At 40.5% G+C, this 18,724-nt stretch overlaps 1 protein-coding gene and 1 long non-coding RNA gene across 6 annotated transcripts; one reads left to right on the top strand and one right to left on the bottom strand.

Moving 5' to 3' along the window:
* Positions 1 to 3,034: 3,034 nt before the first annotated feature.
* On the bottom strand, positions 3,035 to 4,568 carry LOC140708492 (uncharacterized). The gene is made up of 2 exons (XR_012088704.2): positions 4,430 to 4,568; positions 3,035 to 4,066 (listed from the first exon to the last, which is right to left on the bottom strand). It is a non-coding gene; the product is annotated as an uncharacterized LOC140708492 (long non-coding RNA).
* A 126-nt stretch (positions 4,569 to 4,694) lies between these two features.
* Positions 4,695 to 17,020, top strand: LOC110078495 (tyrosine-protein phosphatase non-receptor type substrate 1). Of its 5 annotated transcripts, XM_020792752.3 has the most exons (6): positions 4,695 to 4,826; positions 10,727 to 11,062; positions 13,109 to 13,408; positions 14,192 to 14,479; positions 14,576 to 14,677; positions 15,029 to 17,020. In XM_020792752.3, the coding sequence occupies exons 1-6, from the start codon at positions 4,751 to 4,753 to the stop codon at positions 15,103 to 15,105; spliced, it is 1,179 nt and encodes a 392-aa protein (XP_020648411.3). In that variant the 5' UTR covers positions 4,695 to 4,750; the 3' UTR covers positions 15,106 to 17,020. The 5 variants fall into 5 exon arrangements, with proteins under 5 accessions (XP_020648411.3, XP_020648410.3, XP_072860639.2 ...); XM_020792751.3 differs by having other exon boundaries at positions 14,192 to 14,677; XM_073004538.2 differs by lacking the exon at positions 4,695 to 4,826 and adding an exon at positions 4,858 to 4,915 and having other exon boundaries at positions 14,192 to 14,677.
* Positions 17,021 to 18,724: the final 1,704 nt, after the last annotated feature.

The following is an 18,724-nucleotide window of genomic DNA, read 5'->3' as shown; positions in this document are numbered from 1 at the left end:
GTTTTAAACTGATTCATGTTTCCCAGCTAAACAGGATGTCTTCTGATAGTGATTATTATACAGTACTTGGATGGTGGGGGTAGACAGGAAGAGTTTGGTCTTGCTATGAGAAATAAAGACTTATAAAAATTCTGAAGTCACTGCATAACTGCACCTGGCTTCAAAGCTGCAGATTAAAGGAAGAGATTCTCAGAGTGGTCCAGTGGGCCAGATAGGCGGGGTATAAATTAAATAAATAAATAAATAAAATAAAAGGCTGCAAGATCTCAAGCAGTACCTCAGCACTGCTTCTAAGAGCAGAATAGATGACCCATGCTGACCAGGTTAGATAGCAAAACATAGCCATCTGGAGACAAGGGGGATCATTTCCCCTAGAACTGCAGCGTGTATGTGTATGTATGTGATACTGATTTACCTTTCCTACCCACTGTCTCAGCAATGATCAGTGGTATACATAGGTATAATGTCTTGTCATTTCTATGTTTAAAGATATGTGTGTTTTACTTCTGTGGCGCTTATTCCCAAGTAGACCTGCGCCAGGGATGGGTAAGGAGCGCACCGGCTTCCTGCGCCAGGCGGCGATCCAGAGCCGCCCCACCTCTCCTTCCTCCTCCTGCTCGGCAGAAGTAAAAAAGTTCCCTGACCCCCTGCTCTAACCCTTGGGCCGAAAGAGCTACAAAGAAACAGCCTCTTCGCCACCAACGGTTTGAATTTCCCACCTTTTCCCCCTGCCTTTTTTCCATTTGTAAGTCAAAGCTCCGGCCACAAGTCAAAGCTGTTCGTAAGTCAAATTGTTTGTAGGTCAGGGCATTTGTAAGTCATGGCACCACTGTACATGCAGTTCCTTTTGCATATAGAGATGAGTGTTTGGTTTCACAGGTTTCAAAAAGAGCACACTATTTTTTCACAGCTGCTTCACAAAAACAGATCTTCAGTGCTAAGAGTGGTCTCTTCCCACCACTTCAAAACTTTATAGTTCTCTCTCACACACTGTGATTGGGTTCGTTAAACAGTTGAAGCAGTTCCTCTCCTTTGGCAGGAAATAACAAGCGAGTCTTTTGTTGAACATTTAATTTTTTATTAGGGCCAACAGTAGGGGATTCAACGATAACTTCTGTGGGTTCAAGCAGATCAACATTTGAACAAGGTTCAGATTTGGATAAATTTAACTTTTTGAGATGTCTCTCCTCGGTTACTGCGGGGCTGATCCAAAGCACTCCTGGTCGGTGGGCTTCCTCAAAGGAGCACTCTTGACTGCACATATAGTCCCACAACAAGGGTGGCGGGCTCAATCTCCCTCAGGACAAGGACTGGTATGGATAGATTCCGGCCTGATCACCTTATTCGAGGGACTTTGTCCTCGAGGGAAGACCACCACCCTCCATTCCAGATGGTCTGGTATTGCGTCGCTCACCTCTGTTCTTTTTGGATCCGGCAAGAGTCCTCCCACTTTTAAATTCGTAAAGTCCTCCAGCAACTCACACACACCTTTATTCTCCTTTCTTTCTCATTTCCCCCCATCCTTATTCCATCCTGACTTTACCGGGATCCTAAACTCTTGTCTCCCACTTCCACTCTCTTCACCTTCCTCCCCTCAGACTGACATTAACTGCTCCTCCCTTTCCTTCCTCAACCAAACAGATCTCAATCTCTTTTTTTCTCACACTTGGCTCCTCCTCCTTCTCTCCTTTAGCCCTTAACTTTTCTCTTTGTTCTGTTATACCTTGGTCTACATTCTTTTCTGTTTCCATCTTCATATCCTGAGGGGACAGCTTCACTCACTTCTATTTGTTCTACATCAGTTACTCTTTCACACACACACATGCGGTCTTATTTCAAAGCCATTCTTTAGTTAGGAAACGATCATATAATAGTTCAATTCAGAAATGTTCCATTATACTTTTTAACCCTTTCATCGTCTCTTTTGGCACAGATCCAACCTCCAACAATCAATCAGATTCCAGTTACTTATCGTGCATAACAACACAAACTTATATACAAATATACAATGTATAATTTGCTATAGAGAAGAAACAACCCCTAGAACACACCACCCAATGGCAATGCTAGTTGCAGGATTCTGGGAACTGTAACTCAGAAAACTATATTTTCCAAGTTCCAGCTTTTCCATTAGGGGATAACACCTTAAGTAGGCACAACGTTTTTGTTATTGTTTTCAGTCCCAGTCTCACTACATGAATGGTTGGGGAGGTGAATAATTGATGGGAACTGTAAAATAATTTGTTCGGAACAAATTTAACCACTCCTTTCAACCACAGCCTTTTAACCGTTCATGCAAAAAACTATGTACATAAATCAGCTTTCTCCAATCCAGAAGTCTTTCCAGATGTACTGGATTATGATTTCCATCATTCGCACATTGTTAGTAGATGATGGAGTATGTAATAAACCCATGTGGAAGACAACATATTAAGAAGGCTCTATGAGTAGCCCAGCAAATCCATTATCCTTTCTTTTGTTATTATCAGTTGTTTTCCTGAAGATATTATGAGGAATGAGTAGACCAGAATTGTAGCCCAGCCCTGTGTTGCAATGAGATGCAGTCAACAGCCATTTTCCCTTTAAGCAGAAGCCAGTGTCCAGACTCCCCTTTTGCTGTCTTCCTCTGGAACAGGGATGGAACTGTAATGGCTCTTCTGGTTCTGCAGGACTGGGGGCCTCATTCTGTCTCATCAAAGACTAGGCTGGTGAGAACTGCAGTCCAGCAGTATCTAGAAGGTCACACATTTCCTATACTAGCCATAAGACCAATCATTTAGGACTAACATGTCATTAGAAGCTGAAATCTGGTAGTATTCCAGAGCTCTGATTGTAGCCAATCTTCCTGTCTGAGCAGTCTTACCAATATACACAAGGTGAACCAATTACAAAACAAAGCAAGCTAACTTGCAGACAATGGGAGGTGTGAAAACCTCCTGCTATAGCAGTAAGAAAATTTTAGAATTTACGAAATTGCCTCTTCTACTGAAATGATTGCTATATACAAGAAACATTTCATCACTAGGAGACACCGTATTGGACATCTATTTAATATTATTACATTTAAATGGCACCACAACGATTTACAAAGGATAGGTACAATAGGCCTGTACTCCAGTAGACTTTCAAACTATGCGGAACATAGAGTTACATAAAAAAAATAACAGATTCCGGTGGCCCCATGAACACTGTTAAAGATTTTTTGGAAAACACTTCATGGACTACAGCCTGCCTTATTAGATACATCCTACAAACAGGGCTGCAATCCACAAAAATTAACTTGGCCTATATATGAGATTTCTTCTCATTGTAGTTCTAATCTATGACCGTATGTATTAAATTTAGCTAAGCCCAGTATATTACGGGTAACAGCCATTCTTTACAAAGTATGAAGACACTTGGGTGTTCATGCATCTTCTTGGTCATGAACATGGCCTGATAAAACACAGGCATACAATCATTTTGAATAAACAGGTCAAGGACACTATTGCTTGAGGATTTGGAAGAGGTGGCTGTGTTGCTTGAGAAGGTACCTGTCTGTGTTGGGATGACAGGGCAGATGCCAAAGGGATATTTCAGTTTGGGTACATCCTGTGAGAAAGACTACTTGAAAGGAAAACTAGTTTAACTAACTTTTTTCTGATGTTTCATGTAACCATAAATAGGTTACCCTATTCTTTCTGGAATTCAGACTATATATATATTTATTTCCCTGCTAGCATTAATAAATGCTTTCCTGATACCTTGCATCTTAATGTGCCTTCTGGTAAGTTTCTAAGACAAAGACAATCGAAGCAAAACTTGTACCAAAATAATTTGCTTTTTTTGTTCTAAATATAGTTACTTTCTGGTAACAAGCAAGGCAGTGATGGGTGGAAATAACATACGTACGTACAATTATTTCAATTACATATGTTCTGGTAAAATGTTGTTCCAGATCATGGTTTTAGTCTATGATCATTCTGTCTTGGTCACTGAATTTTACAAGGGGCCAGAGGAGGTCTTCTCTTTGTAACTTTGTTTTTCCATTGCTTCTTCAGTCCTTTTTTTAGTCTCCACAAACAATCTGTTAAAGAGGAGAAGACAAAAGAGTAACTCACAACAGCAGTGTCTTTTAATTGATAACCTTAGAAGCCTATCCTTATGGGAAAACTCTTTCATTTCCTTAGGAAGGAAGGCTTCCTAAATCTGAAAGGGCATTCAGGCTAGAAAAAGTTGCCAAAAAGTATAGGGCAGAAGTGAGGAACCTGTGGTCCTCCAGATGTGTTTAGACTTATGGAACTTCTCACAATTCCTAGCCATTCTGGCCAATGCTGGGATGCTGGGACTGACCGCCCTGCATTATATCTAGGATGAAACTTTCCTCTCTCCCAACCCACTTTTATGTATAGAAGCCAAACGAAGCTTAAAATCCGTAGACGAGCAATACCTTATTTAGGATCAACATGAAATACAAATCATTTGCAAGCGTCTTAAGGTCTACAGAACGCTTCCTCAGGACAGCTGGTGAAAAATTGTGAGAGAAGGAGAAACATGGAAATACAAATGCCTTATCTACTTGTTTTAAGGCAGGATGACCCACCACCGAATAAAACTCTAGGTTGTAAGATGAGCCACTGTAACTCAGGGAAAACAAAAGCTTCAGAAGCAGAGCTGTAGAAGGGAAAGTCATGGAGAGTAGATAGACATAAGCAGGAAGATAAGCGAGTCAGAAAAAGCCTGAGCCTCTGAGCAAACGAAAGTGAAAGCTATGGAGAGGGCGCCAAAAATGTCGCTCCTTCGTGCCTGGCTGTCTCTGAGTCTGCTCCTCTCCTTCCACCTTTCCGGTAAGTGAACCCTTTTTTTTTTTCCCAGAGGAAGAAGGGCATGGTTAAGGCTGTCCTCCTCAGGTGCCTCAAGGCGGGCCCTACCTCTGGTAAGGGCACGGTCATTAGCAAAAATAACCATTCCCGTAACCAAGCGGAAGAAGGCGCGGGAGTGGCGGCTGCTGGCGGTGCCGTTCTTGCCGAAGGGGCCGCTTTTCGAAGCTGGATTTTACGTCGAGCTCCTCCCGCTCCCAAAGCTGAGAGGAAGCCGTTTGCGGGAGTGGGGAGTTTTTCTCTCGGCTGTTAACGTCCAAAACAGCGGATCAGGCAAATCCAAAGAAAGAACACGAGACAAGACAGACAAACGCATGGGACACCTTAAACTGACATAAAATAACTATGGTATTTTAATGTGAGCTGTCGTGGACAAGTCCGCTTCGTCAGATTTGGGGGGGGGGGGAACCGACGGAGATACTGGATGAAATAAATACCAATTCCACAAGTAAAACATACTAAATATTAATTGGCTCCGAGAATTGCCATTTCCTCCAGTGTTTCATTCCCCCGCCATATGTCCGACGAAGGGGGCGCGTCCGCGAAAGCTCATATTAACTATACAGTATAATAGGCTGGGAGGGGCTACCAGTTTTTTTGGTGTTGTTTTTTTTTTGTGCGTGTGTTGTCTCTTTGGATTTTGCCTGATGGGCTGAGCGCGGCCACCTCTTCTAAAGCTGCAAAATAGCGGAGACGCGCCAAGGCTCTTGTTATCTGAGGTGGAAGAAGGCGTGCTAATGAAATGCCGTTAATTATTACTCCCAGGCAGAAGTTAGTCCCAGTGAATCCAGTGGGATTTGTATAGACGGAGGATTGGCACACTGGGAAACTTGGCCGTCTGTTGGTGGCACTAATGCCCTCTGCACATGCCCATAGGCACAGTCACCTTTAGGTCGGGAGGTTGCTAACTGCAGTGAAAATGGAAACTCTAAGAGGCCTCTTATCACCCAGGAGCTTCTCCTGTTTTCTCTTGTTTTTAACTGCAGTGGGAATTAATCTTAATATTTTAAGCTAGCCAGGGTGGGGAGTGGAAACAAGGAAGGTGGACTCCACTGTGTTCCTCCAAAGTACTGTATTTTTAGTCATTGCTTGGGCTTCCCATATCATAAGAGGGGTCTTTTATTTGTTCCTTTTTAATACAGTATTTCTATAGTTAGTGTTTTTAGCTTTAAATACAGTATTGCCTTTGAGCGATGTATGCCACCTTTGGTTTTGTTCTTCAAGATAGCCTTTTTAAAAAATGCTGAAAGCCACCTTGGGTCTTTTTATAAGGAGAAAGGGTAAATAAATAAATAAGGAGAAAGGGTAAATAAATAAATACAGCAAGCAAGGTTGTGGAAATGGCAGCTTTTGCTTTCCTTGTAAACAGGCCACAGATATGCACAATTTTACTTCAGAGGATATGTGTTATTTCTTTTTCTTTTCTTTTTTTTTTTACTTGCACAGTTTCCGTTGTCTTTTTCTATTCCTATTTTGGGGACACCCAAGACATTCAAGTGAGGCGGAAGAGGAAATGGCACATCACCCACTTTCCCTCACCCACAGTAGTTTGGATAGTGCCCCAAGCAAACAAAACTATCCTACCAATATCTCACCTGACAGGGAAAAAACACTAATCAACTGATTTCTGTTTTTGACACCCAGAAATGCCTCAACTGTTGACTGCTGTCTCACTCTGCTGGATGGTGAGAAAAAAGTAGACATGGCCCTTGACATACGTTGGAATAGAAATAATTATGTTTAAAGCATGGTTAATGACGCAGGTACATTAAGGAAAGCAGCTTTGTTTTATATTTTAAGCACTGCAAATTTATTTATTTATTTATTTATTTGATTTATATCCCGCTCATCTGGTAAATCTATACCACTCTGAGCGGTCCATCCCAAAGTAAGTAAATGACTGAAAACATGCAATTGAGGTAGCTTAGTGGCATAGATATAGGAACAAAGCAGGCTGTAGTTATGGAGTATAGCATTGACCAATCAGCCCCTATAGAAATGAAGCAATTGACCTGAGATTACAAAGAAAAGCAATGATATCTGAAAGGCCAATTGGATAGCTCAGTAAGTTAGGTATCTGTCTGCAGAGCCAGAGGCTAGGAGCTTGATTTTCCTCTATATATCCGAGGTGAAGAGCCAGCTTGTGTGGCCTTGGGCGAGTTGCACAGTTCCATGATCCCTCAGAGAAAAGGAATGGTAAACCACTTCTGAGTGATGTTTACCTGGAAAACCGTGAAAAGGGTCCCCATAAGTCAGAATTGACTTGACGGCACACATTATTATTAAGCCAAAATAAAACTAAATAGTGCTAGCAAAAAGAAAAACTTAAAAAGTGCAAAATAACTACAGAAACACCTCATGCATTGTCCATCCCAAAGTAAGTAAATGACTGAAAACATGCAATTGAGGTAGCTTAGTGGCATAGATATAGGAACAAAGCAGGCTGTAGTTATGGAGTATAGCATTGACCAATCAGCCCCTATAGAAATTGTTAACAATTATTTAATTCTAATGTCTTAATAATCTAGGTCAGTTCTATACAGGTTTGCCCTGAAGCAAGTAAGTGTGCAGAAAATTGTACGTTCAAGGATTTCTCCCCAAAGATATCTATCTACAAGGCTTGAGGTACAGAAGTGCCTGCAGTGGAGAATTTAGGATTCTAAGCCTTAAAATGTTTTTAAAGGATTTGTCATGCACAAGTTTAAAAAATGTTCCAAAAGAAGTTCACAAACATTGGGAAAACCAGGAACACAAAATAACAAAAATCTGTTAGATATTTTAGCAGCAAAGCTGAAGTTATTTAAAAAAAAACTTGTATTTTAGGAAGAGTTCAAGTTCATAGGGAAAGCTTCAATATTTATTTATTTATTTAAAATATTTTTTATCCACCTTTCTCCTTAAAAAGTACCCAAGGTGCCTTACATCATTAAAAGACAGTATTTAAAGCTAACTACAGTGAGTATTCAAATACAAAAAGGACCAAACAAGTAACATACGTACTAAAAAACATAAGCAACACCAAAACACATTCAAAGAATTAAGATACAATACAATAGTACATTTAAAACCCCACTTGGGCAACCAGCCACTCAGGGAATGCTTGTCTGAAAAGAAATGTTTTTGTCTGCTTGTGGAAGAATAGTAAAGAAGGTGCCAACCTGGCCTCCTGTGGAAGGGAGTTCCAAAGTCTGGGAGTGGCTACAGAGGAGGCCCTCTCCTGTGTCCCCACCAAGTGCAACTGTGAAGTTGCTGGGATTGAGAGAAAGGCCTCTCAGGATGATCTTCGCATTTAAGCAGGCTCATAAAGGGAGATGCAGTCCTTGAGAGAGGTAGGGCCCAAGCCATTTAGAGCTTTATAAACTGTAATGGGGGGGGGTATGTTTAGCCAGCCTCAGCAAGCTGGCTGCTGCATTAAGATACTGGGGAAACATTTTAGACTGCAAGAAAAGCCTTAAGGAAGGTTGTTGTGAAAACAAATATGTACACAGCCCAGAATAGGGCTGTGCACTAATGGAGTGGTATAATAAATAAATAAATAAATAAATAAATAAATAAATAAATAAATAAATAAATAAATAAATATCTTGCGAGAAACACAGGCAGCAAAACTGGCTTTCTCTTCCTCTTGAGAATAGGCTGCAGGCCCAAAATCTCATGACAAAACAAAAATGGAAAACCAATTTCCTCCAATCCACATGATCCCAAGATAACTGCTGTAAGTTAAGAAATCTCTGTTGTTGTTGTTGTTGTTATGATTATTATTATCCACTCAGGGTAGTGGCTTGTCCACTAAATGGGCAGGGTATAAACCTAAACTTCCTGGAAAAGCACCTGATATTGGGGAAGTGTGAAGGCAAGAGGAGAAGGGGACAACAGAGGACGAGATGGTTGGACAGTGTCATTGAAGTGACCAACATGAATTTGACCCAACTCTGGGAGGCAGTGGAAGACAGGAGAGCCGGGCGTGCTCTGGTCCATGGGGGTCACAAAGAGTCGGACACGAGTAAACAACTAAACAACAATAAGCCTAAACAAAGAAATTATCTCCTGCACACCAAGTCATGCAACACATTATGTATTAGGTGATGCCCTCAGAGATTCTTTAACAAAATTCACTGCTCAAAGTTACAGCTTTTGTGTAACAGGATTTTAAGCAATAATTCAATTAATAGTGTTAAATGTTTAATTATAATTATGTTAATTATATCCACTACATTTGTCCTTTGTATCAAATGAGGTCAGACATAAATCTGTCACTTCACCTTTTAATTGATACGAACACAAAATAGAACATCATCTTAAATCTCTGAGCAGAGTGCCCTTTTGGATTCAAGGTTCACATATAAGCTGTGCTTTAGCCATTAAGGGGTGGGAGAATGTGGGGCTTGCATCAAGACTGAGGAAGAAACAGGCAAGCTAGTAAGATCTGTTGTAGGACTCCCTTCTCAAGAAAATATTGTTAGGTTACTGCATTAACTACATGAACCAACAAAGTCACTCTAAAACCAGGCTTCACTGTTACTGCCCCCATAAATGCATAGTGTGCAATTATCTTTCCGCACATTCATTACTTCCAGGAAGCTTATCAGAAATCAACAGGAGAGGCCTCTAGTGAAACATTGTTCTGTTGTTTGTACTCAGAACTGTGGTTAATGTTACCTACAGCAAGTTTTGAACAAACTAGATTGGAACTTTACTTTCTGAAAGTAGCTTGTTTACACTAAGTTTAATGTTAACAGAAGTTCCAGATTTGGAGCAAACAGAAATCTGTACTGCTGGAAAAAAAGGAGCAAGAAAGTTCTGTCTCCGACTAAATCTTGCATGTGAGAAGAGGAAAGGATATGCAAAGATGGTTCTTAGTGGCTTTTTCAGAATTTCACTTCCTTTCCTTTTTATTAAAAAGTGTACTGTAATTTATTGTGTTTTACTGTTGTTTTAACATTGTGAGTCGCCTTGGGTCCCTCAACTGGGAGAAAGGTGGCCTTGCAGATGATACAGAATAATAAACAAACAAAATAAACAAACAACAAATAAATCCCTAACTGCTCTAGTAATGCTCAGAGTATAAAAATTGAGTACCATATTGTTGACGCTGACTTCATTCAAATTAAAAAGAGTACAGTAGGAGCCTCGTATCTACAGAATTTATGTCCACTGTTTTACTTATCTGTGATCTGAAAATATTTTTTAAATTTTTATTTACTGGAACTGACCAATAGAGGGGGACCCAGACCAGGTTATATATTCTTGTACAGTAGTTGAAGAATACATAGCATAGTCTTTGTCTCTCTCTAGTGGCTAATTCTGGCAATGATGAAAATACTTTTTCTGGATTTTTTCTTTTACCAATGCTATGTATAGCATTCACTATTATCCACAGTTTTCAGCATCTGCAGGGGGATTCCTACTATACTTTACTGTTGATGCTAAATTCATTGAACTTAAAAGTACTTTCAAATTCTGGCTTTGATTGCTAAATCAGTCCTTTTCTTGATATGGTGATTTGCAGAAGTCATAGCAGCAGCCTAGGTTTGAAGTGGGGTTAAATTTATGGTTTAGTATTTATTTATTAATCCCTTTATTTGACATAACATTATCCCACCTTTCTCCTTAGAAAGGACCAAAGTCAGTTTTCACCATTAAAAGACAATTTTGACGCTAACAACAGACAGAGAGTGTTCAGATAACAAAAAGGATCAAACAAATACTGTAACATACTGAAACACATAAGCAACACCAAAACACATTCAAAGCAGTAAGGCACAGCTGTCCACTTACAACCCATTCAGGCAGTAGTCTTGCTATAAGCAGATTCTTGTCTTCTCTTTCTAGCTTTAAATCTTCTTGTTGTCTTTGTCTTTTTTCAGGGGCAAATCTGAGAGTCAGCGTTCCTAGATCTCCAATCCAGGCCAGGCCAGGCTCTGATGTACAACTCCCTTGTAACATCACACATACTTCCATGCCTTTTGACCTTAGCCGTCTAGCTGTGGTGTGGAAGGTGGGCCTAAAAACGATTGCACAGTATGAAGGAGGGAAATTTGAGCCAAAGAGGCCAGGGGTAATCATGGACAGTGAGCAGCTGCGAATGGGCGATGCCACCCTCCGGATCCAGCGTGTAGAGGATACAGATACTGCTATTCATTCTTGTTTCGTTATCTACATGATGGACAGTGAAACAGGGAATGTGGATTTGAGAGTAGAAGGTAAGGGAAGCAAGGGGGGAAATGGGTTGTGGGCTCTGTTCTGCTAACACTAATATTTAAAGTACTTTGTTTCTTAACAAGTTGAAACACTGTACTTAAAATACAATTCGAAAGTGCATTGTTTTGAATGGAGTGCATTGGATATGTTGTTCACCTACAGTTCCCATCACTCCTAACAGTTATCTGTGCTTTCTTCAGCTGATGGGAGTCTGAATCAACAACAGAAGGAGAACAACTGGATTCATGGCCTGGTTCACTTGTTTCAAGTTACCTGACTGGCCGATAGGTGTGACAGGACCTGATTTTGTTGACGTACCCTGCCCCACTCTGGTCTAGAGTGTGCTTCTTTTTTACCCAGAGTGTGGATGAATGGAATTAAATGACATTCCATCCCCTGTCTTATCTCTTTGCTTGTTTGTCTCAGGTGCTTTTCCCTCAGCCTTGTGCAGTTCTGTGATAATGGTCAAAACTGAGGGAAATGATTTAAAGAACAGAATTCAGAGACATACAAAGAAGCATTTAATTCCCATCACTTTTACATTTAAATAGAATCCTGTACATGCTGTATTGGAGGCAGGCATGCACAGTAATTTTTTAAAAATCCCTATTATATGTATCCTTCATTCTTATAGTATGCCTACCTGCTAAGATTGTCATCTGGACCTTGTTTGTGGGTTTTATTGTCATCTTATGTGTGCTTGCTGGTTGCAGACAGGAGAAAGCTCTTTCGCTGTTACAGCTGCCTACCTTTAGAATGCTGTTCCCAGGGGGATCTGTCCTGACAGTCTTTAGGTGCTGTGTGGAAAAATGATTCCCCCCCCCTTTCAGGCCTTTTACAGTAACTAATTGCTCATGTGTTAAGCAGCTTTACAATTTTATTTCTTGAACTGATATTGCTGCAGTGTTATGTCTTTAACTTGGTCTGCATTCTTTCAAAATAATACTGCATTTGTTTAAATGTTAATTTGTTAACTACTCTGATTATACAAAACTGTCTTGTGAAGATTCCACATAGAAGTTATATAAATACATCTTTGGCCACAATGTTATTTCAGAACAGGTTTATATGAGTTGCTTAACAGTTCTGCTCTGTCAACTCTGTTGACCTTTAGTATACTTTGAGTTGAGTACTTTTTAGGATGCTGATTTTGAATTCATCTGCTCCTGTTTAAGAAGTGTTTCATTTTTGACTGATTTGGGGCGTGATCAGACAATCATTTCATCTACTGTTTGTTGGTTTGCTCCTTTTGACAATGATTAATTTGCTAATATCCTGAAGTGGCTGTCATATTTAGACCATGATATTTGCAAATTAGGGGACCGCTGCGATGGATGAGAGTAACTTTAGGTCCATATGCTATTACAAGGTGAGGATTGCATCAAATGGCATATCAGACATCTACCATTTAGAAACTTCCTGACACGGTCTCCTGAAATTTAGTAGCTTTGTCAGGTGGGGTGGGGTAGGGAATAGAAGGCATAGGTTTTCAAATCAGGGCAGGAAGGCGAGCAAACCCCTCCAAACTGATTTGCAAGACAGAATGCCAAATGGATCAAACCCTCTGGAGGAAGCATATTTACTTGGACATTGCACATGAGCTCAACTCACAAGTTTTTAAAAAATATATTAGTTCAAAGTTATTCATTAAGTCAGGTCCAGTGGCTTTGTATGAAGTGTGGCTGCAGTTCTAGAGAAGTTTGCCTTGTACTTACTTCACTTCAAACTATTCATGTTATGAGTTCCAAAGAAGCACCTTGTTGGTGCATGTCAGCATGTTGGCAAAAGAAAGGGGGGGGGGGGAGAGGAATCTGTAGCTCTTAAAAGACTAACAGCTTTATTTCAGTGAGAGTTTTCATGGATCAAAATCCTTAGACACAGGAGTACAAATACATGGCCTGTATATTTATATATTTCTCCATGACCAAAGGAGGATACAGGTAATAGACAATGGTTTGTAACTGCAGCAGTGGGGCTGGAATGGGGCTTTGGGTAGTCAAATATTCGGGATCAGTAGAGGATAAGATTGTTCTTCCCTCTACCTGCAGCTCGTCCAGACATTACACTTGGCTCCACAACAGTGCAGCTGGGCAAAGAAAGTGGTGTGAGGTGTGCAGCATCCGGGTTTTACCCTGGCAACATCTCTGTGACGTGGTTCCGAAATGACGTGATTGTGAAAGGCCCTGAGTCGCCCACAGCCCAGCCTGACCCTCATGGGCTGTTCAATGCAGAGAGTGTTCTGGAGCTCACCCCACAGATTGCTGATGCTGATGACACTATCACTTGCCGTATCGATCACAGAGCACTTGACCAGCCACTTTCAGAAAGGTCTCGGCTAAGGGTACAAGGTAAATGGCACTCTGGGACTCTTCTGGCACACCACCTCATCTGCATCATCCTAGCCTCCTGATTGATCCAGGTCTATTACTCGCTAAGTCATCCTGCTTCAAGCCACCTTTGTTTCAACCAACTGTCCTTTACTGCAGGCTTCTCTGGTGCTCTGCCCTCTGAATAGGTTGTAGTACACTACCCATCCTCCACAAACATCAATGACCGTGCTGGTTGTGGATGGTAGGAGTTATACTCAAACTAATCTGAAGGGTGTGAGGTCGAAGTAACAGTGTACTCCACAAGAAATATAAAGTCTCCCAGTCCTGAGATACTTCCACACAAGTCTGCTTTAGCCATACCTGTTGAAGCATGGCTTTTCTGCCATCAATAGAAAAGCAGAATTCTGCAATCAGAAGGAAGTAGAATGAAAGCACAGTTCCACATAACTCTTAATATGGCTCTGTATCATCCAGTAATGGCGTCAAGATACTATGGCAGCATTGTTGCAGAGATAAATCCAGTCCGGAAAGTTCTAGCACAAGAGTGGCCAAAATCCTGTTGCTTAGTACTGTATAGTAAATCTCACTAGATTAGGTCCACTGAATCAGTGAGGATTTGGTGAGCCAACTCCTTCATAGTTTAATTGATTTAAATGGACCAATTCTAGTTGTGACTTACTTTAGCATAGTAAGTTGCAATTAGAGTAGACCTGTTTGAATCTACAGAAGATCTGTTTGAGCTTTGTAGCTCCCGTTGTGGAGCAGTATGCAGGAACCCATATTTCCTTTCACTCTTTGCAGCTCCACCGACCCTTCAGATCCTCACCAAGCCACCTGGAATGGCATTCTTGGCTGCAAAGTGTTTGGTGAGCGGGTTTTATCCCCAAGAAATTAAAATACAGTGGCTGAAAAATGGGATGCGACAGCAGAAGATAGAGTCTCGACCAGAGCGCATGCCAGATGGGACATTTTCTACTGGGAGTGTCATCTTTCCATGGGAGAATGAGACCAAAGCCAGCTATGTCTGCCAAGTACAGCACGAAGCATTGGATGGCCCACTGGAAAAAGCAATTCACTGGCAGCCCACAGGTGAGGGTGTTGGGGTTACCTGCCCTACACCCCCATCCTGCCAGGATATAGGGAGGCAACAGATTTCCCAAACATCTTGTCCCACATCTGTTCCAGGGACCTCTAGATTACAAGACCATTGGTGGCTTGCACTTATTGGAGTCATGTTGGGCCTTCCTATAGGAGCTGCAGTAACAATATTCTGCAGTAAACATAAAGGTAAGTTGCATTTTTTGTAGATGGCTCATGAAGTTTTAGCTATGGCAGAGGTTCACCCTAGATGGCCATGAAGCACTTCCCCAACGCTGTTCTTTTCCTGTGGGTGGTATTGGTTGCCTGCTGAGTGCCTTCAACTTAATTGTGCTGGTTGTCTAGGCTCTATTTATCTGCATTAGGAAGAAATAAATTATTGCATATCTAAAGATGAGGATAAAAGGAATGGGAATTGTGAGACAGGGCTGCTAGTGGTAGTGCATACGTGTGACCAGCAGAGCTGCTGAAAAAGGAATGTTGATATATTATAAAAGAGTATTTCACTGTTCTCACTCACTGTTTCTCTTTCTTTTCCAGCAAAGACAAAAAAGGGAAGTGTTGTACTACCCACTGAGACAGAAAAGTCTAATGACCCTTTAGTTTCAATGCTATAGAAACAAAGCAAATACTATTTTGATGCAGAGAAGATTGAGACAGATTAAATCACTAATTTGCACTGGACATTCCCACTTAGACTTATTTCCTGAACAAGCACACTCTCTAAGTGGTTGTTGTATCAGTTAAACCATTCAGATTTGCAACTAAAGAGATAGAGCCCCTCTGTGACATCAGATATAATCCAAATGTTCTGACCATGTAGTCCATGGCAGACAGAATGGTGGCTTTAAGAGAGATCATTCTAGTTAAAGTTACCTTTTCTTGTGCTCTCACCTTTGCAGCCATCTGATCACACCCTTGCCCTCCAAAAGCATACAAATAACTTGTAAATGTTACAAAGGAAATATAATCAATACAGTTTATAGTTATTTTGACAAAATATGACAGCTGCAAAAATATGGTAAGCATAAAAGAACATTTAAAATAAAAAGAGGTGGGTGGGATTAGACCGAGCCTACCTCGCCTAGCATTCAGTTCTTACAGGAGCTAAACAGGTGCTCACAGGAAACAGAACAGGAGTGCAGTAGCAACCAACCTGCTGTTCATCTTATTTCAAATTGAAGGTAATGTACAGCCATTATGGCGAGGAGATTCCTCCTCATTGTAATTTTTGAAATATAACCATATGTGTTAGGGTTTAGCAATTATATAAATGTATTATAATAGCCAATGTGCTTTAGTTCAGCTAGCTTAATGAATTATGCATTGAACAGCCATTCGTACAGTCCCGTGAAGACATTTAGGCCTTCCTGCACAAAGAAGTCTCCAGGTACAATTAATTACAATTATCCTTTGAATAAACAGACAAAGGACTGGAATAAATATCCCTCCTTTGGATAGGCCAGATGCAGAAGGAATTGGCTGCAGTTTGAGAAACATCTTGAAAGTACTTAAAATTATGTGTGAAAGAAAAGTTGAAGGAATACCAGTTTTAATTAGATCAAAGAAAAGGTGGTGTGGTCCCCGGGATTGCACAAATGAAAGGTCCAAAGAAAGAAAGCAAAACAAAATAATACAAAAAAAACAAAAACATGTGGCACCTTAAAGGCTAACAATTGTATTTTAATGTGAGCTTTCGTGGATAATGCCACTTCATCAGACTTGTCCACAAAAGTTCACATTAAATTATAATAGTCTTCTAAGGTGCCACATGCTTTGGGTTCTTTGTTTTGTTTCTTTGGATTTTGCCTGATATGCTTGCACAGGCTAACACAGCTACATCTTTTAAAATTACAAATTTAAGAGTGGGCGATACCTTTTATTGGACCACTTAAAATGCAAACTTTTGTGGAGAAAACCCCACTTCTTCAGGCTCTGAATGAAAACTAAAAAACAAAACAACAACCAAAATTTAAAAGAAAACCATAGTAAAGAAGAATCCAAAATTATTATTGCATCCTTACCAGAATGGCTTGGATTTTTTACACTCTGGCTCTTAAAAACAAAAGGCTGCTAATTACTCTGTGTTTGCTTTCATGTTCTCTCACTTGCCTGCTTTGAAACATTGTGGAATCTCTTTTTGTCTATGAGGGTGTCTCGACTGAAATACAGCTACATCCCCAGTTATAAGGGGGTGTGCACACAGATGCAACCATATTATTTCAGTTTTTTATTTTTACTTCTCCACCTAAAAGATCTCAGTTTGTTGTTCAACTAAGTTGTACAGTTCATAGGTCTGCTTAAAGGTGGAAAAAGTTCTTAAATGATTTATCTTTGTCTCATTTTTTACATCACAGACATTTTAACGGGTGTGTAAACTTTTTATATCCACTGTAGCTTGTGCAGCCTCTACTTGATGTTTTATTTTTTTCATTACTATTTCTTTAAAAAACGTTGACTCTGATTTCATGTTTTGTGTTGTTATCATGTGGCTTATATATGATGTTGCATATTAAAGGTTTTTTTTTTATTAAAATTTCTGTGTCTTAAATTTAAGAGAAGTATATAAAATAAAAATAGCAATGATTCCAGATAAGGTGCATTTCATCAATAACTCTGCTTTGTTCACATACTTTTATGGGACAAGGTTTCCATAACTATCAATTTATACTTCTGTATTTTCCCAACACTGTTTTGGCACATTGGAATAGGCACAGGAGCTGGGTCTCTTCTGCCCTCATATCTCCAAGCAATGGGCAGAGAGACTCTGAATTTTGGTTTGACTTGCAACCACAGCCTTTTCTCTTCAGGACACTGGTCCTCTGTCCAAAACCCACACACCCTTTTTTTTCACCTGATCCAAGGTTGGGTTGCAGTAAAAATGTGTAAAAGGGCCATTTAATGTCTACTTCGGAAAAGAGAGATGGATATTAAGACCCAAACATGAAATGCCTCTTCTGATGAAATGGTAACCATTCTTGTACTTTATAGTCATATAGGTTTAGGTAGTCATATGGGTTTATAGTCAAATGGGGAATTATAGCTGTCTAAATGTTGGAATGTTAAGACACTGTTAAGGTGCTACACTCAATATGCCAGCGAGTTTGGAAAACTCAGTAGTGGCCAGAGGATTGGAAAAGATAAGTCTACATCCCAATCCCAAAGAAGGGCAGTGCCAAAGAATGCTCCAACTACTGTACAATTGCACTTATTTCACACGTTAGCAAGGTTATGCTCAAAATCCTACAAGGCAGGCTTTAGCAGTATGTGGACCAAGAACTCCCAGAAGTACAAGCTGGATTTCGAAGGGGCAGAGGAACTCGAGACCAAATTGCTAACATGCGCTGGGTTATGGAGAAAGCCAGAGAGATCCAGAAAAACATCTGTTCCTGCTTCATTGACTACACAAAAACCTTTGACTGTGTCGACCACAACAAACTATGGCAAGTTCTTAAAGAAATGGGAGTGTTTGACCACCTTATCTATCTCCTGAGAAATCTATATGTGGGACAGGAAGCAACAGAACTGGATTTGGAACAACTGACTGGTTCAAAATTGGGAAAGGAGTACGACAAGGCTGTATATTGTCTCCCTGCTTATTTAACTTATATGCAGAATACATCATGCGAAAGGCAGGACTGGATGAATCCCAAACTGGAATTAAGACTGCTAGAAGAAATATCCCCAAGGAGGATTACAACCTAAAATTCAGTACAGAAGAGACAACTGGAAGATGAAGCGGGCAGTGGATGAGTATGCATTTATTGCAGTTACACGTAATGTAGTTTTAAGTCATTCTAAATGGGAATTCATGAGTAATGCCAAAGGCTTAGTGGAAAATGTGGGTTGAAAGGAGTGTTTGAAAGCAAGCAAGGGAGAACAATTTCACAAAAGGGTCTTCGGTGTTCTTTTATCTAGAATCCTTCTACTGTCATATCCAGGGATTGGGAGTGAAGAGCAAACCTGAGTGTTACAGAGGGAAACCCGGTCATGCCTTTTTTAACCACTTCCATAAGGATTACACTTGCATGTAGTGCCCTCTCTTACCAGCTTGCTTGTGGAGCACAAGTGTCTCTACCAACAGACATACTGTATCTGTTGCTCCCTCTTCCGGCCAGCTGCTTGATAGCAAATTAAAGTGATTGGCTCAGACACCCAAGCTAACTCTGATCCATAGTCCATCCTGGGGTCAGCAGGGCACACTAATTATGGTACTGACTTCATAAGCAAGAGAAG

Source organism: Pogona vitticeps, chromosome 6, assembly GCF_051106095.1.
Source record: "Pogona vitticeps strain Pit_001003342236 chromosome 6, PviZW2.1, whole genome shotgun sequence".
NCBI lineage: Eukaryota > Metazoa > Chordata > Lepidosauria > Squamata > Agamidae > Pogona > Pogona vitticeps.
Note: the sequence above shows the minus strand (reverse complement) of the source record. Positions and strands in the feature narration are given on the sequence as shown.

Coding starts and splice junctions, on each gene's coding strand:
- LOC110078495 (XM_020792751.3), top strand. CDS start 4,751: ATGGAGAGGGCGCCAAAAATGTCGCTCCTTCGTGCCTGGCTGTCTCTG. Junction 11,063..13,108: donor TGTGGATTTGAGAGTAGAAG/GTAAGGGAAGCA, acceptor CTCTACCTGCAG/CTCGTCCAGACATTACACTT. Junction 13,409..14,191: donor GTCTCGGCTAAGGGTACAAG/GTAAATGGCACT, acceptor CACTCTTTGCAG/CTCCACCGACCCTTCAGATC.